The 27,207-nt window shown below is 40.3% G+C and overlaps 1 protein-coding gene across 1 annotated transcript in view; it reads right to left on the reverse strand.

Annotated features, from left to right (window-relative positions):
- Nucleotides 1-26,421, reverse strand: part of pth1r (parathyroid hormone 1 receptor) — a 49,466-nt gene extending 23,045 nt beyond the window's left edge. Inside the window, exon 1 of the mRNA XM_080907776.1 lies at nt 25,259-26,421. Coding sequence (XP_080763902.1) covers nt 25,259-25,327 — 69 coding nt within the window. The 5' untranslated portion in view covers nt 25,328-26,421. The remainder of the gene's footprint in view (nt 1-25,258) is intronic.
- Between the last annotated feature and the right edge of the window lie 786 nt (nt 26,422-27,207).

Consider the following 27,207-nt stretch of genomic DNA (forward strand, 5'->3'; position numbering starts at 1 on the left):
ATCTGTCAGAGATTGATTTGTCTGGCATGACAGTTAAATATTTTCAGTGTCCATTTGTTGATTTTCAAATAGTTTGCACCAAAGGTTAAAAAAAATTCTAATAAACTGTCCATCAGAAATGTGTCATATGGCTAGACGCCATGCATACATTGAGTGGAGACACTGGGTTTCCACTGCATTACCAACAGCCTTCATTGCGGACTGCTTTGCGCTTTTTATTTCTTCTTCTTTCTTTTTTTGAAGAAAGTTGTGGCTAACCAAAGTCATTTCCTGTAATGTCCTACACGGAATCAGAGAGTCAAATGGTGGAGCTTGTGAGGTAGACTTTCATTAGAAAAAACAAAACAAAAACTCGAGTATCCAAAAAGTTTAAATGAACCACAAAAACCACTGGATTCAGTGGAGTATAATTATCTGCAGTGAGTCAACAGTGTATTTGGATTCAAAATAAAGCTCAGTGATCTCATTAGTACTATCTCAGACCATGAAAAAGTTCTATCAAAAACACAACATAAAGCGAGTTCCAATCATGACGGCAAAGACGCAAGCATTTTTGAGCAAAACACTACAGCTTCGAAGTGGCTTGAACTTTGTACTGATCTCCCAGAAAGTTGAATGTAGGGACAATTCCTTTGCCAAAATTAATATACTTTATCCTCAAGCTAAACTCAGTGGGCAATAAAAAATGCATCCCAACAGCTTTGATTACTTTCAGAAGTTTGTTAAAATTGAATTGTTGAAATCCTGTCTATACACGAGCCCCATCTATGCATTTTGGCTTTTTACATGCATGTAGAAGGTGTTGTAGGTCTCTGAAAAACTTCTTCCATAGTTAAAGATGTTCCGGTGCTCCATTTCAGCATTTACACTTGAACTAGACACTGCAGATTTTAGCTTTCAGTATCGAAGGTGTGCATTTTTATCTTCTTTTTCAACATCAGACTGTCCCCGTGTTATTGTTTAAAAGGCTTATGAAAAGCCAACATTTCTGTGGAGTTGGGGTTATATCCAGTTTACGCTAATAAGACAACAGTCGAAGAGAAAGGATTATTAATGATCTGCAAGAAATTATCATTGGCCAGAATGTTTGTTTTTTTACTTTTTTTTAGCAATAAACAAAAAATAAATCCACAAGACCAAAAGTTCCAAAGCAACCACTCAATGCATGGAGGTAAACAGACACTACATAAACTAGCTATGAGCTTTTTTTTTTTTTCAAATCAAGAAGAGTTTTTGATTTAATATAAATGAATGTTTATAAATATATGTTAGGTGAAGCTGGCTCAAAATTCAGTCTGCACAATTGTTAAATATATATATTTTTGTGAGTAATTTCTTTGGTGAAGGTGAGTAAAAATGCATCAACATCTTAGCTATTCCTAGAACTGTACTCTACTGCACAGCTGCCTCTGATGTGCCTGGAATCTGCTGGAGCCACTCTTCCAGCTTGGGCGTTATTGGTCTTATTGCTCCTATCATTGTGGGGCCACTTTGGTCTTTACCTTTCACATCTGCTCCAGTTGTTCCTTCAGCCCCTGTTACTTCCCTGTTTTTTGTGCTTTTCTAGCCACTAGTCAGATTACTTGATGTCAACCCCTTCTTCAATCAGTCCATGATATATCCAATGCAGTGGCTTGGTATTCCATGATAGTTTCTCATCACTGTTGTGTCTTCAGATATCTGAGGAAATCTTAGAGCAGCTTATCCCTGGGGTCATCTTTCTAAAGCATTCATTGATTTTTCATCTTTCTTCCTGGATTCTGGCTCTGCTCTCCTACTTTCTGTTGGCTGTAAAGCCTCCGCGTGTTGGACTTTGGGTAAAAAGCACCATATGTTGTAAGGAGTTTTTATGTCTTGACATCAGTGGCATTTATGTTCTCCTGTGGCCAGCTTATTATTCCAGTTGAGTAACAGTCTGATGAGTGGTAGGTCATATGTATTGATAGTTCAGCTCTTATTCCTACTGCTACCTTCTCAGGATCTATCTTACCTACTGAGATATTTGACTGGGGTTGATCTTCATGGATCTTTATTGCGGACCCTGTTGGCTTATAGGATACCCATGTATTTGTAGCTGTCCTGTATATCTGCTATTATACCTTCTGATATCTTAACCCCTTCAGCCTTGATCACGATACCTCTCTTTGCAATTTTCCAGCCACACCTATCCAGCCAAATGGCCTCAAATGTTGTCTTCCACTGAGTTCCTGATTGATGTTATGAACACACTTTACCTTGTATAGTGCCAAATACTCCACTATCAACGTGTGGGGCATTGAGTCGTAGGTTTTCTTGTAGTCCAACCAGACAGTGCTGAGATTAGTCTTCCTGGTCTTACAGCCCTGGTGTAGTGCTCTATTAACCAGCAGTTGGTGTTTTGGCCTTCTGGTATTATTTTCAATGCCTTCTGAGCTGTGCTTATATGTTAACTCATGTCAAGCCTACTCAGCTTGGTTGCTATGATGCCTTAGAGGAGCTTCCATGTTTTAGAGAGAGAGCTAGTTGGCATGGTAGTTTCATGGTGTCATAAACTTGCAGGGATCTTTCATGATTGTGTTAGCAAGTCAAGATGAGTACCTGCTACTAGCAGCCTGCTTCTTTGTGTTGCCAGGTGTTTGTTGATGGAGTACCACTTCTTCAGCCAGTTGGTGTGGATATCAGATCCTGGTGCTATCAGCATTTCATTCTTGAGACACCTTATAAGATTTTTGCCTTTGTGTTGTTAACTGGTTCTTTTTCTGGGAGGTTGCTGCTGGATCTTTGGCAAACAGACCATTTATTCTCTTGGCCTTTGCTTCTCTGGTGTATCTCTTCAGCCTAGTCACCATAGTTATAAGCCTTTGCTTGGTAGTTTGTAGAGCCCCCAATTATGGACATTTTTTGTCATTCCCATCCATCCAGTACCCACATCTCATAACTTTTATAACATCCTTTCAAGTTTCCCTGATTTTGGCTTCCAGCCTACCTTTCCATAAGGGCTTTCTCTATATGCATTCCTGATCTTATACCCAAGTGTATCTAGGATTACTGTAGCAGTGGCATATATGAGCTCATTGGTTACAGTGATTTCATATTTAAAAATACTACCAAAATTGTGGGTAAAACCTTAACAACCATGAAAGCAGAAGAAACTCTGAAACAAAATTTCTATAACTATTATTAGAATTATTTTAGGCCAAACTTCACATGACTTTAAAAGCACTGGACACGTATTCTGTGTTATTTCAGTTCAGTGTTTGCAGATGTTTTCACTGTCAACATAGAACCTCTCATCACAACTCTGGCAGTGTTTTCAGTGGGAACCATATTAATTTTTCTATAAGTTCAGAGACATCCAATAATGCTTCTCTGTTAGACAATCCCTGTGCGAAGATAAGGGTTTTTTTTAGGTAATGGTCATAAGTAAGGCTTTCCATTCCAGATCACACTTCATCACATGAATGATAAATACTACACATATAATATTTACTCTGGTTGCTGTGAAACGTCTCAATTTTAGGAATACAGCTGAATGTTTGTTTTATGTACTTGTTTTGGTCATTTGCCATTCTTTACACCATAGGCTAACATTCACTTCCTTGTTGTTGGCATGTGCTCAAAATTTGATCCCAAGGGCTTTTGGACTTTCCTGCATGTTTTTTCTTCACAAAATAGTAAGGTTCTAGAAAATTATAACTTCGCTGAATCTAGTGTTTAATGGGCTGTCTACTATCTGGAAAAAACATGAATATGTTACTTTTGACATATTGCGCCGCATGAATGTTTTAGCGGATGAGGTTCCTGGATATTATAAACTCTATGAGTCAGTGCCACTCCTCTTCAACTGTGCAATTTGCATTTGATGATAAAAACCACAAACCACAAGACTGGTTGTCCTTTGGAAATGCTCGCAGACCACATTCTGACTTAAAGCAGCATTTAGTTCCTAATTATACCCTGCTCTGGTCGTAAGCCTGAAGAACAGCACTTTTGTCCTTGATGGAAACATTGTGTGTACTCCGAGAGGCTGCACACAAGGCAGATAGCTGTGACTGTTGTTCTCACAAATTAAAAAGGGATCATTCTTGCATTATATAAGTGATTTAATACAGCAACTACAGACTGTTGCTTTAGCAAAGCAATATAAATGCACTATTTTAATTTTCATCAAAAGCTTAAAAACAACTAATGGTTATGCAACAGTCAAATGCAGTAGACATTTCATAATGTCTTAACGGATGTCACAAAGCAACTGATGAAACAAACAAAACAACGCTCACAGGTCACTGGGCCTCAATAGCAGAATGATGCACTGCCATAAATGCAACTTTATGCATGAAATAAGAGGATTATAGGTTAAAATATACATTTTAAAGTAGATTTAAAACCCATAAAAGGCTTATTTTGGATGTGTTTTTTCAGACCTTACATATGTGGCTTTATAGTGCAGATCGGCATTAATGGATTATGAGACCATCTCAGTCACAGCTTGGCATTACAGCTATTACCCCTTTAAATAACATCAGCTGATGTAAAACATTAGTAGGGATTAAATGCATGACTGAAAACAGGCTTCAATCAGTCAAAACTGATTATTCCATTTTTGTCATCTGTAACAGTAATGAATGATGTCAGGTTTGTGGGTCAATCCAATCATATACCTGCAAATAGTTTTTACAATTACTGTAGGGCAAGGCTAACTATGTGAGGTTGCAGAAAGTAGGATTATGCAATATTTATTACCATGGACAGACTCATCCATTTTTAAATGAGACTCCCCACAAAACTACATACTTTAGCAAGAATAAAAGTCACAGGTTAAACTTTGAAACATCTCAAAACTTTCTAAAGGTAAGTTTATTCAGGCATTTATGAAAAAGTTTCATCAATGAATGATGACAGTGAGAATACTCAGATGAGTTGTCCAGCTGTCCAGTGAGTGTTTTTCATTCAAGTCAACTCACTCATATCAGCATCTTTTCTACTGCTATATTTGTTTTGCTGCTTGATCCCATAATTAACAGTGAATTCACATAATACGCAGAGCCTTGTCTATCTCGCTGTCAATATTATGCCTACAGGGAGTTTTTCAATTAGTATCACAAAGCCAACTTTTACAATTCCAAATGAGTGTGAAACACCACTGAGCAATCTCAGCATGCATGCTGCATGTAATGCAGACAATGTGTCAACACCAAACAATGTAATACTGTCTGTTTAACACAGTCAGGTAGGGCTGGGTAAAGGAGGAGGGAGACAGACAGACAGACAGACAGATATACTGAGGCAAGAAAGCTTTGTCTTGGTGAAAAGGGTAAGACAGCTTATCCTTTTAATAAGACTAAAAGTAATTTATGGACATGCTAGAATTTTCACAGTCTACCTTGAATAACTATGAATTATTATAATTTTAGTGAGGAAGGGGATGAATACAAAAAGACAACACATATAGAGGACAGCACTTCAATCAGCCCCTTTCCACTGTTAACCAAAGGGACACCAAGGGGCCCGCTGCCCGCTAAGAACTAGGACAAGGGCACTTTTTGCATAAGACCCCTCATCATAACTGCCTTCCCAATAAAAAGCTCCAAAATTGTGGACTAATTGGACATAGCTTAATCACCCAAGGTGTCTCTCTTTGCCTGTTAATATTGCACTCTTCTGATTTGCTGAAGGGGGCCACTTAGAGTGAACCTCTTGCAGATGGTCACCTTGATTGAAGTGCTTTTCAGGGCAGTCAATAATTTCAAATCAAAAGCAAAGGAAAAGTCATGCTCTCAAATTGAATAGAACCACACAGGGTGTAAGAATTATACTCCACGCTAATAAAATAACAATCAATATCAAATACGTATTCAGAATGTAATTAACACCTATGTAACCACACTAAATGCAGTGGAATTATTTCTAGATCAAGACTACATAATGTGCATTTTTTCATATTTCTGCATTTATACAATGATAATAATCAAATCTGACAGCAGTAAATTTTCATGACCTGCAATATGATAATTAAAATAATCTTGTGTTGCATATACAGTTGTAAGAGTTGAAATAAAAACTGACAAGGCTTCCAGGAAAAATACCTATACAGCAAAAACACAAACTATTAAGAAAGACTGAATAAAATTCAAACTGCATTTTCAATAAAGCCGTAATTCATACTCCTGAATTTTCTAAATACATTAAAACATTTATCTAATTTCTCAAATTTTAACTTCACTAGAAAATGCCTGAATGGGTTTTCTGATTCTATAAAACCTTTAAATGAAATGCAGATATATTTTATTGCGGACTTATTGGCGATAAACATATACAGAGGATCTCTTTAGTAAAACATTTAAGGATTTAATGTATTTTTTAAACACTAACATTAATGCACGTGAATAATATGCACTTTATTTAGCAGGGAAAATTAAAGCAGACACAGGCTACACTGTTTGTGCTGTACTCCAGCTGAGAGGCCTGCAGCTGACCTGTCAGCATGAGCCGTCCACACTTTCTTACAAGGCCAATGGTGCTGAGGCCTTCGAACCACGCTCCTGTTTCACTAAACATTACTTGAAACTGTGAATAAAAGGTCGGTGGCAAAACAGAAAAAAAGTCAGGATTGTCATGGTGCTGAGTTTTTGTCAAGTAATGGTTTAATTTGTCTAATTATATGTTTTCTTTTGAAAGCATTACTTTAGGTCTGTTTGTGCTTGAGCGTGTATGTGTGCGACTGCAGGTTTTCTCTCTCTTCCTGTCCTTTGTCGGCTTATCTGTTCATCTGCATGTGTTCCTACTTTAAGTGGTGATTATACTCTGTTGTGAACATGGGAAGCTGGAGGTCTTGTGATACTTCACTAAAGCCTGACTGAATGGCACTTATCTAATAGCTGAATTTTAATGTTGTTACGGTCACAGAAAATTTGGTAGCATGTGGATGTCCCCTCATAACCTAGGACTCGCTGTTTGATAACATCACTTGGACCAAAGTGAACCATAATAGACTCACAAACATGGGTGCAGATTTAGCTTAGTTGGATGTGCAGCCAACCATATGGCACGTGGCCGAGAGCAGCCGGCCCGGATTCGAGTCCGACCTGCAGCCCTTTTATCTACTGTATTTCGTTATCCTGTACATGTTCATACATGTGTAATGACAATTAAGTTTGAATCCTAAAGCTAACTATAACATACCTTTTAGTTGCTGCATGGTTGTTTCTGTTCATCTGGACGTAGCGTTTTCAGTGGGAGAAACTGAAAACGCTACGTCCAGATGAACAGAATGAACCTTTTGGGATTGCTGTAATATTATTCTCACTGCATTGTTATGTGTTTTATATATATTGCAATGACAAAACTCATCATTCAGTTATGAGCTCGACTTCAACGCTAGTTTACTGACTTTGTAAAAGAATATGTGAAAAATAAACAGATCCAAGAATATCAATTCCCTGAATTTGTGCTTACTATTAGAATAGCCAAAGTCCACGGGTCATACATAAAAAAATGAAAATCTATTAACATTTTTAACCAAACTTTTTGACTTAGACTCATTACAGCCCAGTCTGAGACTCATTACTGCACTTTTCTGTCATCCTGTCACACACAAGCCACAAGTGAAGATTGGCAATAACAAAAGTAAAAGCATGTGGCCAAGAAAGAGACACTCTTCGAGGTTTTCATTGGTGTAAACTCACTTGAACACATGTTTTAAAAAGCTTACAAAGAAAAGCTGGTTTAATTGCTGCAAAGTAAGCACGAAACTGAACTCTGACGAGATCAACCCCATGTAGCATTTTGTCACTGACAAACTGTTCTTTCAGTCAGGATTGGAGCAATAATCAATCTAAATATCAAATTGGTACTTCACCAGAAAACAGCAATAGAAAGTAAAAATAAGCTAATAGAGATAAAAGCAACAGCTGTGCTGCACATAAAGAAATATATATTTTTGACCACTTTATTTTTAAGGAGACAGCCACTCAGTCCAGTTCTGAACCTTCGAACCTTAAACTAAGTTTGAATTGTTGCACAATGGGAAAAGGCTCACATCTTTGAATTAAAATGCACCTACTGTTGCAGTGCAGTGATGAATTAAAGGACAGCTGATCCTTTACATATCAATACTGTTTTCAGAGTTTTTCTCTCTAGCTGATATCGATCCCTTTCAAATTCATCCCAGACAAAACAACGTCTGTCCTGTCATATGCTCTAAACTGAAACCAATATTTTCCATTGCAGATCAGATAAGCTTAATTGCCCCCCCAGAAACCTTAAAACTTACATTTTTATCTTTAAAAAGCACCCGTCTGATTTACTATTGAACTCCGCTAAAAGACAGACAATAACAACGGGTAAATCTTATTCATTATAGGTATGCTTCTTTCTTGTCAAAAATCGGATAGTTATTCAGTCAGTGTATTGTGTTTGTAATGGCTAATGTAGCTTAAAGCAGTGAGTAAGAGCACGCTAAATAAATGATGTAGACCCTAATGTCTACATCATTTATTTCTCACTATAATAAACAGCCTTCCTTGCCCATCAGGTCAGCTCAATACAATCAGCTATCACTCCAAATGCTTGTATGGGAGTATGTATGATTGAATGCAAGACTGAGACTAACCCTTACCCTCGACAAAAACAATACTGCCACACTTGTTGGTATATTTTGTTTTCTCTTTGTTGTAAAAATGGCTGGTTGAAATATATGTTTCTTACTTAAATAATTGCTTGTTTGTTTGTTTTTTTTACAAAGAAACACAATTTCCCACGAGAGAGGACACGTGCATATCTCTTTAAAATGAGATAGAATTGAAATGATTTTATGAAAAGAAGGTAAATTTATTACCTTCATTTATTTTTGATGTATTTTAAATCTTCATTGCATCATGTTTAAAGTATAGTATAGCATTTCTGTAGCCATGAATACAGCTACATCACACAAGGACATTTTGTATAAATACACTTCGAATATGGAACAATAAAGCTCTGAATAATAGTCAGTGTATATGGAGATCATACACCATGCTACATGTTTAAGGATTACATTTTAAATATTGCATCCATTGAAGTTAGTCCACATATGGATGCAGACAGTTCAATGACTGAGTGCCAACTATGCACCATCATCCGCTGTGGGACTCATACAGTGCACTAATTCAATATTTTTGGTGTCTTTGCAATTTTAAATATTTAATAGTAACTGAATCCACCAAAATAAAACAACAAATAATTGTAATAAAAAAACTGCCTGTACCAATAAAATAACCCAAATTATATAAAAAAAAATATTTTAAATGTAATTAATTTTTGCAATATTTTATTTCTATTCATTACATTAATAGGGCCACATTAATCACAGTCTAGCAAAGAGAGACACAGTGAACCTTAACCAATGAGCAATAAGCTATAATGCTGGAAGAAGAATTCATGCAAAATAATTTGTGACAAAACTTGAAATTAATCATGTGTCTGACCTTCACTACACAATGAACGGTACTTTTTGTAAATGTCAGTCTGAAAACATTCATTAAATCTCTCCACGACCAACAAGTATCTTATACGAAGCACTCAAACTTGAGATCTGTGATGACTCAAACTATAACTTTTTAACCGCATTGAGAGGGGCTTGTCTTTAAATGCCACCAATTTAACACAGAGAAAAACCCATCCACCCACTGTTATCTGAATTTAAATTGGCTGAGATTTCCCCCTGTACTGCAGTGTAAGGATTTTTTACTTATTGCTGGAAAATCTGGAGCTGTGAACTGCATACTTACAAACCCATAAGCCCCTGAGTTTTGCAATGAAACTAATAAAGGTCCTTTTAAGAAATCCAGCCTCCTCTTAGCCATAAGCCATGTGCCAGGGGAGTATTCCTACCCAAAATTTGAACCGCTTCCAAATTACGCAAACAACTGAATCACGTGTGAAATCCTACTCTCTGTGCCCACAGTAATTAAGGAATTGACTTGGAACTGTCTACCGACCTAATTTGTTGTTGCATTTAAAAGGACAGAATGAGACTGGAAGAGTCTGTATATTTGAAATTCAATCCGTTCGCTAACAGTGGGGGTAGGGCTGAGCTGAACTGTCGGTCAATGGCAAAGGCATCTGCATAGCTGAGAATTTTCACATGTCAACTCAACGGAGGTGCTCTGGGATTCCAAGCATATTGCCCGCAAAGAAGTCTGCACCACAATATTGATACAGCGGGTAACTGATGAAAAAAGACTGCATAGGACTCAAACTCGTCACAGAGCTGACAATCAATCAGCGTGTCCCTGACTTCTAGCAATGTTGAGATTATAATACACTGTTGGTCTTAGGTCCAACAATTTCTAGTTCCAATGCTTAAATAAAAAAAATGTTCATATTGGTCATTCTCAAGACTGTTTGCATTTGAATTTTGCACAGACTTAATCTTATCAGAAACCGACACGAGAGAAAAGACTATCGCAATGAATTAGAGTACTTCAAAGATTCAGCTTCTCTTTGATAAGCATCACCACAGTGCATGATGCTGTTAGTCAGCTGAAACTCCACAGGAAAAAATTATTAGAGGTTTTTCTGCTAAATTGTTAAATGCAATTGGGTGAAGCATCACTGACATCACCAGCTGGTTTCTCGTCAGTATCTTTGTATAACTGCTGCTCACTACTGTTGCTTTTGAAGAAGCATCAAGAGAAGCATCACTGAGTTTAAAGAAGCAGATTTTTACGAGTTGCCATGGTTAAACAAATGAAGCTGGAGTTTAAAAAATAATAAATAAAACAAAATGCAATGTTTTCACTACAACACCATATTTTTGTGGGTGCTAAAGTCATAGGAACATAGGAACCATCATAAGAATATCAGTGAGAAGTGTAACTTTTTTCATTGAGGTGTAAAAGTGGCATTGAGTTACACATATTCTGGCATTCTTCAAGTGGAAAAGTTAAGAAAAAAAAAAAAAGCAGAGGTCATGGTAAGTCAAGAAAACAACCCCTTTCCTGAGTCAAATACTGCCATGGTGTTACCTTACCATGCTGGTGAAACTGAAGACTCGCGTATTAACACATGCGTTATGGGTCTGACTCACAGGCCCTCTGAAAGCGAGCAATGCATCGGTCAATACGCCACACAGATGAATGCACTCCTGAGAGAAAGTTACAAGAATTAGATTATTCTGCAGTTATCTCAGGAGGTGGTGTCAGCTACTGAGAGTAAAACTCTCAGCGTGAGGAGAGTATGTGTGTGAAGGTTATTTTTCCCACTACAAGTTGCCTCTGTGAGGTAAATCTTGTGCTGATCGCACGAAAGTTCCGGCAAACATGCAAACTGACGACAGCAAGCGCATATAGCAACGAGCGCTTACTGAGGTTACACCTCCATACTGCTTAAATCTACAACACGTGCTGTAAAAACCAAATTACAAAACAGGATGTCTCAGATCTGCCATCCTAATCTTATTAGGATGGAGAAATTATATCCTATCCAAGTTGGGTATAAATACCCTCTGTGCACTAGAATACCCGCTCTTAAGTCCTTCAGCTTCATGTGCTACTGTTGATTTTTCAGTCCATCATGCACAATTAATGGTAAATGGTAAATGGCCTGTATTTTATATAGCGCTTTACTAGTCCCTAAGAACCCCAAAGCGCTTTACATATCCAGTCATCCACCCATTCACACACACATTCACACACAGGTGATGGCAAGCTACATTGTAGCCACAGCCACCCTGGGGCGCACTGACAGAGGCGAGGCTGCCGGACACTGGCGCCACCGGGCCCTCTGACCACCACCAGTAGGCAAGGGGTGAAGTGTCTTGCCCATGGACACAACGACCGAGACTGTTCAAGCCGGGGCTCGAACCGGCAACCTTCCGATTACAAGGCGAACGCCCAACTCTTGAGCCACGATCGCCCCAATTACACGATTCTCTCTGTTGTTTGAGGTATAAATGTGTTATTTTTGGTGTTTTCAGTGACTCCACTCAATCAGAGTGCAGTGTCACTGAGCCATCTCCACTCAGCCTCATACTTCCAGTGGTTAGAGCATCATCCATGACTATACCTCCAACACAAGTATAAAAGCCCCTTTTCCCCCCTTTTCATTATATAAAGAAAAGGGGGGAAAAAACCATAAAGACTGTGTTCTTGTGATTTCATCATCTTGAAGCAAAGAAGCATGATGCTGAGTGTGCGCAAAACATTTTAAGGCTGTAAAAAAGCAGTGAAACATTGAATGTAAAGTAAGAATACATGCCCCAAAAACTGAAACCAAAAACTGGCCTCCTGTGGCTCTCATGAGGCTGATGATTCTGATCCTTCCCTCACTCTCTGTTGCTCACCTCACTGTATATTAAATTCAAAATCAATGTATGAAAAATTATTTGGTCACACAGTGACTCGCTCCATACTAACACCAGGTTCCAACAGCAAGAAATCCATTATTTCCCCCACTCTGTTGCTCTATAGCAAAGATCCAATGCCCAAGAGAGGAGTAATGCATTTAAACTCACTGATTAGAACAAACATTTAAGGGCTTTTTCACTAACTAGATTATATTATTTTGCCCTGTGGCCACAGACAAAAGGTAGCAATTTCAGAAGCAAGTATTAATTTGTAAAAGGTATGAAAGTGAAGCAAAAGCAGAGAGGCAGACTGAGAGCACACACAGTGCAGCACCTCGGTTAGGTGTGGGCACACAAGGCACAGTGACTGATGTTTAGAGATTTCATGTAGCACAAATAGTGCCTGGTTAGAAATTGGGTGTAACTTCATCCAGAAAGGCTCCCGTGCTGTCATCGCCGTGGACCGGCTCTACGTGGACGGACAGCTTTACCGCGACCTCGGCACCACACCGTGGTTATATTAACTGCACTCCAGATAAGAACCCGCTACACTCTTTTCTTATTCATTCACACTCTCTCCTTTAACATGAGTTTAAGCTAGTAATATCAATATGATGTCATAGCAGATATAACACCGTCACCCTCCGTCATTGCTTTAATTGGAATGTTTCCGTTTCGTTTCTTTTTTTTTGTTGTCGCTCACAGTTCATGTGGTTTCTTTCTTTCTCTTGTCTTTCACTGCTATGGTCACCTACTTCCCCACTCACCTACAAACAACACCCTCTATTTCTCCATATTTTCACAACACGATCACGCAAACACATCAGCTCAACGGCAGCACATTCACAACAGCCTCACAGCACGCACAGACTTGCAGGACACATAAGCAAGCCACGCTTGTTCGTATTAGTGAATATTCACACACATAGTCAGACTTATGGAGTCTCTCACCACACTTCTTTTTCCCTTTCTATTTACAAACAAGGGATGTTTCCATATTCTCTCCACCTGTCTAAATGAAACACCCAGCATACATCATTAGACATACACGCACAATTAAGGGCATGCTGAGGTTTGTCACATGGAATGTAAATGGAGCTGGCACCAGAGGAAAGAGGTTAAAAATATTTAACCAGCTTAAAAAACTACAGGCAGATGTTGTTTTATTACAAGAAACTCACAAACCTGTCACAGGTTTAAATGAACTTAAAACACCTGAGTTTCCTAACGTGTTTGCAGCCGGTTATAATTCTAGACAACGGGGAGTAGCAATTTTAATACATAAAAATGTTAATTTTACAGTACTCGATACAGTTATAGATCCAGAGGGTAGATTTCTAATTATTAAACTATCAATATTGAACAAAAAACTATGTATTGTTAGTATATATGGTCCAAATGTTGATGAACCCTCATTCTTCCACGGTTTTTTTAGTGCACTCTCTGAACACCTTGATTGCACACTCATTCTTGGCGGTGACCTCAACCTTGGACTAAATGAAGAAATGGATAGGCTCAACACAACAGGAACTCAGCGTAATTGGCAGTCCACAAATATAATCAAACAGTATATGAACGACTTTGGTCTTTGCGATGCATGGCGCTCTCTTCACCCCACCAGTAAGGAATATACTTTTTTCTCGCATGTTCATCACTCTTACTCTCGTCTGGATTATTTTTTGGTCAGCAGCTCACTGCTGTGTGACATTTCAGACACTGAGATTCACCCTATAGCTGTCAGCGATCATGCTCCTGTATCTTTAACACTAATGCACAAGAATAATACTACGCCAAGTAAAAACTGGAGATTTAATATATCACTACTTAAAGACGAAGACTTTATTAAATACTTTAAAAAGGAATGGACTTCATATTTAGACTTTAATGACACTCCCGGAATATCTGCTTCTGTTCTATGGGAAGCAGGGAAAGCTGTGATGAGAGGTAAAATAATTTCTTTCTCATCACACAAAAAGAAAGAAGAAAACAAAAATATTCAGGAATTAGAAAAAAACATCAAATCACTAGAAGAAGCCTACGCGTCCCACCAAGATCAGGAAACATTGAACAAAATATGCAAAACAAAACTAGAATTAAATGAAACTATTAATAAAAAAAACACAATTCCTTATACAAAGACTTCGCTTGCAGAATTTTGAACACAGTAACAAATCAGGTCGATTTCTAGCTAACCAGCTAAAAATAAAGAAAGAAAAAATAACTATATGTGCTGCTAAAGATTTATCGGGGAACACAATATATGATCCTGGAAGAATAAACAACATTTTTAGGGATTTCTATGAAACTTTATACTCACCACAAATAAACCCATCTAAAAATGAAATTGATCTGTTTCTTGACAACGTAACTCTTCCAAAATTACTAGACAGTCAAGCAATGGAACTGGATTCGCCACTGACACCAAGTGAACTCCAGGAAGCCCTGATAAGTATGCCCAATAATAAGGCTCCAGGTCCAGACGGCTTCCCTGCAGAATTCTACAAAGAATTCTGGACAATTTTGGCACCAGTATTCCACAGCATGTTGCAGGAAATCGAGGAAAAGGGCAGACTACCACCAAATATGAATTCTGCCAACATTAGTCTCCTGCTAAAACCAGGCAAAGACCCTTTATTTCCCTCAAGCTATCGTCCAATTTCTCTTTTAAATGTAGACCTTAAAATAATCTGCAAAGCTCTCTCAAAGAGATTAGAGAAAATGACCCCCCTCTTAATTCATCCTGACCAAACTGGTTTCATAAAAGGTCGGCACTCCTCAACAAACACTCGTAGATTACTTAATTTAATAGACTACTCATACGATAAAAACATCGAAACCATAATATTATCTCTAGATGCAGAAAAAGCATTTGACAGAGTTAATTGGAAATTTTTATTCGCAACTTTACACAAATTTGGTTTTGGAAACTCTTTCATAAACTGGATAAGAATATTATACAATTCCCCAACGGCTCGTATCAGAACAAATGACCAGACATCCTCCAGCTTCTGTCTCCTGAGGGGCACCAGACAGGGATGCCCACTCTCCCCTTCACTTTTTGCAATTTTTATCGAACCTCTAGCAGCAGCATTTAGACAGGCTACAACAATTAAGGGCATAAAATGTAAGAACATAGAACATAAAATCAGTCTCTATGCGGATGATGTGTTGCTTTTTCTGCAAAACACACAAACCAACCTCTCTGAGGTAATTACTTTAATAAACTGGTTTTCAAGAGTTTCAGATTATTCAATTAACTGGCCAAAATCTACAGTTCTCCCCATTAACTGCTCCTTCCATAATTCTTCCTCTGCCCCACTGCAATCCGGAAATATTAAATATTTAGGTATTAATGTCTCTCCTAAGCTTTCAGACTTAACTAAACTAAACCACATCCCACTTCTAAAGAAAGTAGAAGGCGATCTGACTAGATGGAAATCTTTACCCATATCACTCATGGGAAGGGTCGCCACTATAAAAATGATGATCTTGCCAAAAATAAATTACTTATTTTTGATGATCCCTAACAAACCATCACAAGATTGGTTCAGATCTCTGGATTCATATATTTCCAAATTCCTTTGGAAAGATAAACCCCCGCGTATTAGCTTAAAAACGCTACAAAGAACCAAGGATAGAGGAGGATTAGATCTGCCTAATTTTCACCAATACTTCTTAGCCAACAGGCTTCAGTTCATCTCAGAATGGTTAAAACATACCTTCTTAGTTGAGCCCTGGCTAGATGTTGAACAGGCACTATGCAAGGATCTAGAGATTTCAGACCTACCATTTATTAGCTCAAACATCAAAAGACATGAATGCTTTAAAAGTATCAACATCAGCTTTTCTCTAACAGCATGGTGGGAGTTTCTAAAAATAACGGAGTCTTCATTAATCCCATGCAAACGCACACCTATCTGGAATAACCCTGACATATTACAAAACAATAATATGATTAATTTCCCAGAATGGAGTTGTAAAGGAATTAAATACTTAGAACATATATTAGAGGGAACAGAATTTATTCCATTTGACAGACTAGTTGAACAATATGGGATCAACAAGACAAGGTTTTTAGAATATCAACAAATTAAATCCATAGTAAAATAGAAATTTAACCTCAGTCAAGTTGAATTACAAACACCACTAAGTGCGGCACATTTTCTTACTCTTAAATCCCCCAAATTATTATCTAAAATATACAGAACATTTTCTAAATTAGATGAATCAATATCCCTTCCTACTGCAAAGTGGGAAGCAGATTTATCAGTCAACCTAGACCAAAACTTCTGGTCTCAGATTTGCTTAAAAACTTTTAAATTAATTAAAAATCCCAGTCTGCAATTAATACAATACAAAATACTTCATAGAGTGCACTATACAGGTCATCGGATGTTCAAGATGGGCTTTACATCTTCCAACAACTGCTCACACTGTCAAGGCAATACACCAGACAATTACATCCACGCTCTTTGGTTCTGTCCACCAGTGCAAAAGTTTTGGCGCGAGATATGTGAAGACTTATCAAAGTGTCTGAAATGTAACATTCCAACTTCCCCCTTAGTGTGTCTACTGGGCAGCTTAGATAATGTCACTTCAGAAAAGAATATAGCCCATATGATCTTCACTGCCCTATGCATAGCCAAGAAAACAGTCCTCATGAACTGGAAAAATAAAAATAATCTTAATTCTAACCAAAATAGAAATTATCTATTAGATTACATTAGTCTTGACACAGCCTCTGCCACCACATTAGATCAATTGCTCTGGGCCCCTTTTATCAGCTCCATCACCTAGTGGGGGTGGGGGGTCATAGTTTGGTCCCGCCTTCACTGTTGTGATTGGTGAGGGGGTAGGGACAGGCTTAGGGCGTCGGGGGGTTCCCCGGAGGCATCTTCCTTGGGGAGCTCAACCCGGGGTAGCGGTCACGTCCGGTTGGGGGCTCTGTTGGCTCTCAGGTGACTGTTTCCTCGCGGCTGCGTGCAGCGGGGCTAGGGGAGGGTCTGTGCTGACGGACGTGGGTTACTGACCTGGCAACCTGGCTGCCCCTGGGTGGGTCCGGGATGGGCGTGAGGTTCTGGGGGCGCTCCGTCTCTGGGCTGGGGCCCGGGCCGGGCCTCGGGGGCTTGGGTCCTGGTTGGTGTGTTGCCGGGGTTGTGGGCAGGTGGGTGCATGGGGGCCCGGCCCTGGAGCAGGGTGCCGCCGGTGCGTCGAGCCGCCTGGGGGGCTCTTCAACTGGTGGGGGGGATGGTCACATCTTGCAGGAGCTTTCTTCTCTTCAGGAACTTTCTGCAGGAGGGGGAGATACAGGAGAGGTGGAGGAAGATCTCAGCCTGGGCGTTTACCGTCTTATGTAGTCTGGAAGATGTGTGGATGGTGGGGTGGGTGCAGTTTTCTCTGTGGTGGGGTTGGGTGGACTGTCCAGGGCTCTGTGGAGCCGGGGGGCGCTACTGCACTGGGCCCCGGTCTGATGGGCCTGGGCCCCCCTTCCCTGGCGGGTCGCGGAGGGTGGGAGTGCCTACTGGGGTCAGCGGGGGAGCTGGCCCCAGGGAGGGGTTACCTGCCCCTCCCTTCCTTCCCTCCCCATCTCCAGCTGCCTCCCTCTTCCCGCTCCTCCACAACCACCCACACATGCAGGGCCTTGGAGTGGGGATATGTCACCAGGGTGCAGAGGAGGCTACCCCCCCCCCCCCCCCCCCCCGTCCCCTTCTGGCTGCCTCTGCCTCAATTTTATCCCACAACTTAGACATTCACATTATTCACACTCTCATTACACATACATATAGGATCTTGGGGGTGGGCACAATCACGGAGTCCAAATCACCATCAGGGTGTATACCTCACCCCTGACGTCGTTGCCCACCTCTCAATTTTAAATACACTTAGTCATTGAGGGCTAGCAGGAGGGACTATGCGCTTACCTGCTGCTCCTTGGCAGGTAGCTCCATGCCCTCCTGGGTTTTAATTGCACCTTAGAACACATATGCATCAACACTACAATGAGCGGGTGGAGGGAGGTTTGGAGTCTTCTCCCACCCCCATTCCCTGCGGCCTGCTGGAGCGGGAGGGCTAGTAGGAGGAGTTGGCCGTCCGACTGCGGTCTGGGGTGTGGGGCCTCCCTGCTGCTGCGGAGTCGGGGTGGTCTACCTCTCCCCACCGCAGGGAAAAGGGTAACACCACCTGGGTCTGGGTGTAATTCCCCCCTCCAGGGGCAAGGGTACCTAGACCCGGTTTGTAGAGTACGCTTGGGGAGTGTGATTGTGTGTACAGCGTCTCTTTATGTCTGTCTCCACGTTGGTTGAGTGTGGAGTGAGTGCATATGAGAGCATGAGGGTGGGAATGGATGTTTGTGTCTGTGTGTGCCTGTATGTCTGTGTCTATATGTCAGGTTGGGTATCAGACGCCACCTCTCTGGGGACACCTCAGGCCCTCCAAGGTTTGGAGGCCTATCTCCACCCACCACCACTTCCCCTGCCGGTGGCGGACTCCCTCAGGTGTCGGTGTGTTGGTGGTTCTTTGTGTCTGGGGGTGGGCGTCCGGGTACACACCGGCTCACTCCTTGGCGGCCGCTTGTCGGGGCCTGGGGCCTGGGGCTCGCTCGGGCCCCTTTGGAGGTGGGGTGCCCCCGGCCTCTCGGCCTGGGGCTCGGTCACTCAGGCACAGCTGGGGGCCGGCGGAGCTCACGGGCGCGTCACTGCAACTCCCCCTGACTTCTGCTCCGCGGCTGCTGGGCGAGCCCTCATCTGGGACTCTCCTCAGCTCTTACTGGGACAGTGGCGCGGCTGCCCCTCTGTTGGTCTTCCATGGTCTCTTGTGTTCTGGGGGCCTCTGGATGTCTGGAGTTTTGATCTCCTCCATACCCGCTTCACACCCTGGAGGACGGGGCTGTGGCCCCCCCACACTCCCTAGCAGATCATTACATGGAGAAACCTTTGGAATGCAAGCATGCTGATCCACACAGGTATGCACACATGGGTATTCACAGACGCGGACTAAAGCTTTCTTGGCTGCTACCTCAAAGCACACTGTGCGCTGTCTATCTTGCGTGCTGCACAATATCGTTTATTATTTAGTAAATATTGATATCTATGACTAGCTAGTTTATTGTGATGGTGCTTTGTTTTCTCTATTATTATGTTGCTCTTTGTTGTTTGCTGTCTCCTCTGTTTGTTTTTTTTGTTTGTTTGTTTTTTTTTTCTCCATACAGGTGACCCAGGAGTTCTTTTTTTTTTTCTCTCTTCCCCCCCCCTTCTCACCGTCTCTTCTCCCCTTTGGTTTTCTTTCTTTCTCTCCCCCTCTTTCTCTCATTCATTCCCCCTGTCCTATTTATTAAAAAAAAAAAAAAAAAAAAAAAAGACAAAGGATGAACTGAAGCTCTGCCATCACGTAATGTCGCATACTGCTGTTTCTGATGTCATTTGGTAAAAAAAAAAAAAAAAAAAAAAAAAAAAAATTGGGTGTAACTCAGAGAGGTGCATTAAATGATCACTAGGAGCTCACTTCAGTGACAACCATTTAAAATGGCTCCTTATCTCGCCTTTAAATGCAGTTATTTTCTGCAAAGCTGCACTTCTAGTGATAAAGAGAACAAGCTAAAGTGGATCCAATATAAAAGATTCTGTGTTTGAGTGGTAGATGGTGGCACATCACAAACTCATGTGAACTCACGTGCTAGATTATTAATTAGTGTTTTGTTTGTTTGTTTGTTTTCCTCAAATGGATTTTAATGGATCCACATAGCTTGCTTGGCAGTCCTCCTTTAGCCTGTCCAGTAGTTTTTGATTCACTCATGATTAGGAGCAATTAGCAAATCCCTCCACTAAGCATAAGCTGCTGAGTTTAAACTAACTGAAAAAGTAAGATGTAAACTGTGTTAAGGCTGAATGACTTCCTACGGTTATTTTTCTGAGTGCTAAGCAGGTTAATTAATAAGCAACTTATCACAAATCCCAGTGAAAACGGATGAACTCGAGCATAACGGTAGTGCTGTAATGGATTGCTTAAAGAAGCCCCTTTGTTGTAAGCAGTAGTCATTTCTTCATTGTGTGTAAGGTTAGATAACAAAGCGTGTATCACATGATTCAGATGTAGACTGAAACTGGGTAACAAAGTTGAGTAAATTTTCATGTTAAAACCTCACTTCACTATTTAATCATTGCTGACACACCTCCTACTTTCTCTCCCCGCCATCTTGGGAAATGTAAAGGTCAGAAAGTCCAGCCGTGCATCAAACACACACACATTTCCATGCCTATCTTTGTGAGGACACTTATTGACATGATGTATTCCTTAGCTACTAATCCAAAGAGTAAAAGAATGCTGTACAGTGGCCCTGAAAGCTCATTGTACTGCAATTTGAACAAAAACCAAAGAAAAAAATATTTTAAAAAAGCAAAAAGATACCATGCAAGCAAATTAAGACAACATCTTCAATATTTCATCACATCACTGCAACATGTTTTGCTCTTCCATTGTGTTTCCTGTAATTGAAGCCTTTTATTTTATAAGTGCTGCCTCTGTGTTGGCAAATTAGTTATGATATGTTCTTGTGCTTTTCAATTTGGATTTGTTTTCTTGAGCTGCAGTGCCTTTAGATGTCAGGGCTACCTCAATAACTAAGTGTTTATATAATCACACCCCTTGCTCTAATTTACACCGCATTCCAGCTCGAACTCTAAATCCAAATCTTAACCCTCAAGTAGCCCTTTGAAAATTTGTCATCAAGAAAAAAAAGCAAGTGAGCCTTTCATCATGAAATATTCAATATATGAAGTATAAGATATATATATATATATATATATATATATATATATATATATATATATATATATATATATATATATATATATATATATATATATATATATATATATATATGACAGGAAGGTGGTTTTCCCATATAAAAAGGCTTCAGTCTGGCACGCGGTGGACAGTTGTCAGTGAGGTGTCCACTGACATGTGTAAATGGGCCCTGACAGGCTTTGTTGTCCCTCTCTGTCCTAATGGAGGCTAAACAGAAAAGGCATCGAGATCAAAGTCGCATCCAAACTGTTTGAACTCTCTGAGGAAATGAATTAAAATAGTGGCCGGTGAGGCCAGCATTTTCATCACACTCAGTGCACTGATGGTAATATAAGCAGAGAAACACACATGCAGACAAATATTTATACACTCACTGGCCTCTTTGTTAGGTACACCTGTTCAATTGCCCATTAATGCAAATATTCATAAATCACACGGCACCAACTCAGTGCACTTAGACATGTAAACATGGCCAAGGTAACCTGCTGAAATTCAAAGTGAGCGAAAGAATGGGGAAGAAAGTCACTATGAACGTGGTTGTTGATGGCTGACAGGCTGCTCTGAGTATTTCAGAACCTGCTGATCTAGGGGGATTTTCCTGCACAGCCGTCTCTAAAGTTTACAGAGAACGGCCTGAGAAAGAGAAAATATCCAGCGAGTGCTCCCAATAAAAATGCCTTGTTGACACCAGAGGAAAACCTGAGCTGATAGAAAGTAACTGAACCATTCATTACAACCAAGGTTCACAGAAGAGCATCTCTAAATGCGCATGTCAAAACTTGATGCATCTGGGCTAAAGCAGCAGAAGACCACACTGGGTACCACACCCACAGCTAGGAACAGAAAACTAGTGACTACTGTTCACATGGCCTCTCCAATATTGGACAATATTGTCCTGACACAATACCATTAAAGCATTGGTTACACACCACAACCTACCTGAGTAACATTCCTGAACATGTCCATTCCTTTATGACCACAGTGTATCCATCTTCTGATGGCTAATGCACCATATCACAACACTCAGATCTCAAATTGGTTTCTTGAACATGACAGTGAGTTCACTGCAATCACATGCCCTTCACAGTCACCAGATTTCAATCCAGCAGAGCAGAGAGGAAATACAAATCTGCAGCACCTGTGTGATGCTGTCATGTCAATATGGAGCAAATGTTTTCAGCACCTTGTTGAGGCAGCTGTGAAATTAAAAGGCAGTTACAGTACAAGCAAGATGTAACTAATGAAGTGGCCAGTGAGTGTATAGATGTAGACAAGCTGAGTGTGAAGAAATAACTCACACAAACTATGAACAGTTGGTGAAAACACGCAAAAAACATTGTCTCTATATAGTATAATGTCTCTATATAAATTTATCAGCATTCATTATTAATTAACAATACATAGTGAATAAATAGAATTACCACACTGGATCGGCTCTTATCTGAGAAAGTTTGGAGGCTAACTCTGTGCATGAAGCTGCATATGAAGTAGAATTAAAAGCAGCAATCAAACAGTCTGTAGTTTCAGCAGTTTTCTCTTAATGACTAAGTGAAAAGCACATTTCTGGAATAAATTTAGGAGGACGGCTCATTTCATGCATCTTCAGACACACATATATTCGCGCAAACACAGACAAGTGGGAGAAAATTATCATAAGTCATATTTGAGATCAGTCAAATGGGTGTGCAGAAATGAATTTCAATAATAAAGCCTATTTCACAGATGCAGCAGCAGTTCATTTGAATCAGTAAGGCGATATCTGCTGCCCCTAATTACCAGTGACAGATTGGGATGAGATTATCCGCCACTCTAATCTATGTTATGAATCTCTATTGAGGATGATTCAACAGAGATGGATAAAGCTACTTTGAATGATTATTGGGAAAAGGGGGGGGGGGGGGGGATTCAGGTATTCATTGTTTGCTTTTTTGGGGGGATCAGTAACTTTAAAGTCTTTTAACTGATGACACAGGGGTACTTTATTATGAAAATGTATTTTCTGTGTGCTCTGCTCTCCTCTTGGATGCATTCGGCTGTCGACCACAACCATGATCCCTTGATTTCAAATTGATCAACCATGTCTATGAATATCAATTGAGCTGTTCTCTGGTGAGAAAAACACAGACGTCGTTCATCTGTGGGGAATTTAAGAGTTCTGCATCAGTCAGTTCAGTTCGGTATAACTTTGAAAAATATCCTCAGGGAAATTGGCGGTCTCTGGTTTAACACAACATTGATTGAACTACTTAATCTAGAATTTTAGCCACAAGGAAAACTGCTGATTCTCTGCACAAAAAATAGGAAAAAAAAGAAACGAAAGGAAAAAAGTTTTGGCTAAAAATGTCAACAACTGATATTTTCCACACCTTGTGAAACTAGTCAAAACTGCCTTGTGCAATACTAAACATGACAGCCGTCACAGTCAGATTCTGTCCAGAGCTGACATAAACCTTGACAATGTCATGCAGCTGCAGTTACAGTTTTTCTTCCAGTTAGGATCCGAACACATGCAAGTCATCACAGAGGGAAAACAAAGTCATGAGGTAAAAATGAAACGCTCACCAAGCTTTCCTGAAAGCAGTGCTGCCTCTTAATAAATGTAATAACCGAGTAAGTGAGGCAGGCAGTCACACTGAACAAAGGCTCTATGAGGCAGTGCTTTGTCTGTCAGCTGTCACTACAGCTTGCCTGCTACGGTGTAAAACACAATTGAGATATTCCTTGTCAGTCCCCGTATCAGCCAATTTCGTTCAGATAAAAATAGCAAGTACACATTTTGATATTTGTATTTTTAATACGAGGATTCGCAGAGCCTCTGGGAAAGTTGTAAAACGCTGTATTTTGAAAACAGCATGTCTCAATTTTTAAAATATTCCTTCATATTCTTTCTTCAAACACAGACCCAGATTTTTCCGCTCTTTGTTTAGATTCAGTGAACATCTACATCCCGTTTGGTTACAGTCTGGAAAAAAATAAATACTTTTTTGTGGAGAGGAACACTAAGCAAACACCAAACTTAAAAACGGGTAAACACCATTCACAGACAGAGCCTTTGAACGACTCAGTGTTGAATCAGCTATAAATACACAGCTATGTTATAATTGTTTTCCTCTGCCATCTAAACCAATGAGCCTAGAGGTCCTGCGGTACAGTGATGGACCACATCACTGGGAAAATGCACTGTACCTCAGAACCTGGGCGAACTGCCTGTTGAATGCACAACAGCCTCAGCCAAAACACACAGAACCAACTTCGTGTGCTGCTCTGCCTGCACAGTGTGTTTGTGTGTGTGTGTCCCTGTGTATGCAGACATTATAAATACAACTGTGGCAACGTTTGAAAGCTCAATACTTGATCACCGTGTTGGGCGAGTTGTTCGGCCGCTGCTGCTGCAGATGTGAATGAAAATTTCTAGCCCCATTTTGACTGCACGAGCTGCATCAGCTCATGCGGGTCAGAGCTTTTCCGAGCTTACAGCATGAAACGTGATGTAGTAAAACACAATGCTCTGCCTTTTAGGGCAGCTAGGTTACTGTGTGCTTACACAAACCCTAATTGTACTGTTAGGGTGGGAAGAAGCACTTAATGGAACAAGAGCGTAATCACTAATCACAGCTGCTTTTTGTTAGCTGCCATCCTGTTAGGGAACTGACAATATGTCTGTCATTAGTCAACCGTCTCTCTTGAAATTTCAGCTTAAATGTGTTGTTTTCTTTTCACTGAATCTGGCAAAACAGCCATGTGGTCCGATAAAGCAGCAATTTCAAGAGTTTGACTTCCAGCGCAGAGACAATTAAAGGTTTTGAGCAGATGCGAGTAAAAAGCTTTTGACAACAGAGGCACTTAGTCTCTCCTGGAGGACGCACTCTCTCACTGAACACATTCTTCCTCAATCATGATTTGCAAAAGAAGCAATGGACAAATTTTGCGGAAATCAGAGTGAATTTTGCAGATTTCATCAATATGGGATGCAAAAAATAATCATCCTAAAGGAGGTACTTGAGTTTTACTTGGCACACAGCACATGCAGATATCTCTCTGACAACCTCTCAGTGATCTGTGCACACTTTACCAACATTAAAGCAGCATCTTGTCTATCAGGCAGGGTAAATGTGCTTATTGCATTTTTATTTTCATTTTGAAATGACTTACCAGGCATAAACCGCTGAGTAGAGAGATGAATAGAAAGTCCAGATTGCGGAGAAGCAGAGAGGATCCCATCCCTGACCTGAGGCAACTCTACCTCCAAGAGTCCTTGCAGGGCTCAGACAGATGCTGATTGAGCTCGGATGAAATTATTTAATCTACTTAACTCTCTTCAAAGTGGAACGAGTTGTGTTTTTTCACTCCATCTGGCCTCTCGATGCTTATGATGGCTTGTGAAATCATAACTCTGTAATCGCCTCGCTCTGCCCTCGATTTAATTTCCTATAATCTACTATATGCTCCGGCTCAGTCTGCTCTCTTTATTTCTCTGCATCTGTCTTTTTTCCTCTTCTGAAATTACATCCACATGTCAGAACTATTTATGTCGCCCTAGCTCTGCGGTGGGAAGTTCAAATGATTCTTTGTAGGGAAGAAACCGACGCTGTATTTTTAGGTCTTTTAAATTTCCCCCTCAGACTAACTTAAACACTTCAGTATGGAGCTGTGCGCCTTGCGGCTTATTCCAGTATTCTTTTCCAAGCGTTAGATCAGCGTTGTACAAAAATAAGCCCGAAACGTATCATTCCATCACCAGTCGCTGCTGAATTTCACAACTTCAATCCTGTGACTCATGTCACCATCAACAACGCACGGATCTATCGTGCAGGGCGGCAGTGGAGCAGAAGGATCGCAGACAGGGTCTACTTTGTGCATTTAACAGTAAATGGCAGCCAAGTGAAAGAGCGGAGCGTGAAATTTCAAACTTTTAATAGAAGTGTCTGATTTGCGTGTTTCAACTCAATCACTGTACGCGTGTTCGCTACCCCTGGTTACCGGTCTTTTTCTTTCTTCTTCTTTTTTTCTTATAAATTAATAAAAGCACAAAACGGTAGTGTATCAGTTGTCATGTCCACAAACCGTGCCGAATTATAAATCTATCCACCGTGACAGACAGAAACGGCATGTATGGAACTCTGTGGATCTGTTTAAGCTACCGATGGTGATGTGAAAAGCTTCAGAAAGGAGGAAAAACGCCAACTTGGTCTGAATAATTTAGGCTACTTACTATCAAGAGAAACCCAAATTCACCCTGACGGACAGATAATTCGCAAACGCGTGTTTGTTCGCAGAGTAAGCGCAAAACTTGAAGTTCCTCGTGTTGAGAAAGCGTCTCCAGATGTGGCAGGAGGCAGGTCGTGCTCAGTAGTGAGTATGTGGATGGAAAAGGAGGGGGGAGGAGGAGGGGGGGCGGAAAGGAGGCAGGTAGGGTGGAGCGTAAGAGCTTTTCATTGGTGCGCTCTCTTACGTTGGAATAAACCACGGCTCCGAAATGACATATTTTCTCACCCCTCAAACAAACTCCACATTCAACAGATCGCAGGGCCTTTGCCAAACCGCTTTTTTCCCCCTGCACTCTCTCAAAAGTTGCAACTACTAGTAGGATTGGATTACTGAGACATAATGCAGGAGAGCGTGCACAATTTTCTTTTAACGAATCGAGAATTTTGTTTGGAAATGAAATAATAGAGGATTTGTGGACAGTCTCATAGCAGTTTGTCTATACTTTATACTTTATGCTTTTTCGCGAATATGTTTGTGTGACACTGTTATTTTAATCGTGCAGGCAGACATAATTATTACTATTATTGTAATGGTGATAATAATATATACAAAGTCGTTCCTAATCAAATACCTGTTTATAACTGATTATCAGGTTAAGAGACGATTAACCCTTTAGTGTCCAAATATAATACAGGCCGCCTGGTCTTATTTGGTAACTTTGGGTGTAAAAGTCCGAAATCATACATGAGTGAACGCTTTTTCCGCCGTTCTTTCAGATTAACCTCAGCTTTCAGCTTTGCAGTTGTTTTATATTACTGACTTTTAAAATTGTTTAAAGGGGGGGAAACAGTTTTTGTCTTCACGGTTATAATTAAGTGAAAACTGGTATTTAA

The sequence above is a fragment of the Rhamphochromis sp. 'chilingali' genome (assembly GCF_963969265.1).
Source record: "Rhamphochromis sp. 'chilingali' genome assembly, chromosome: 16".
Classification (NCBI taxonomy): domain Eukaryota; kingdom Metazoa; phylum Chordata; class Actinopteri; order Cichliformes; family Cichlidae; genus Rhamphochromis; species Rhamphochromis sp. 'chilingali'.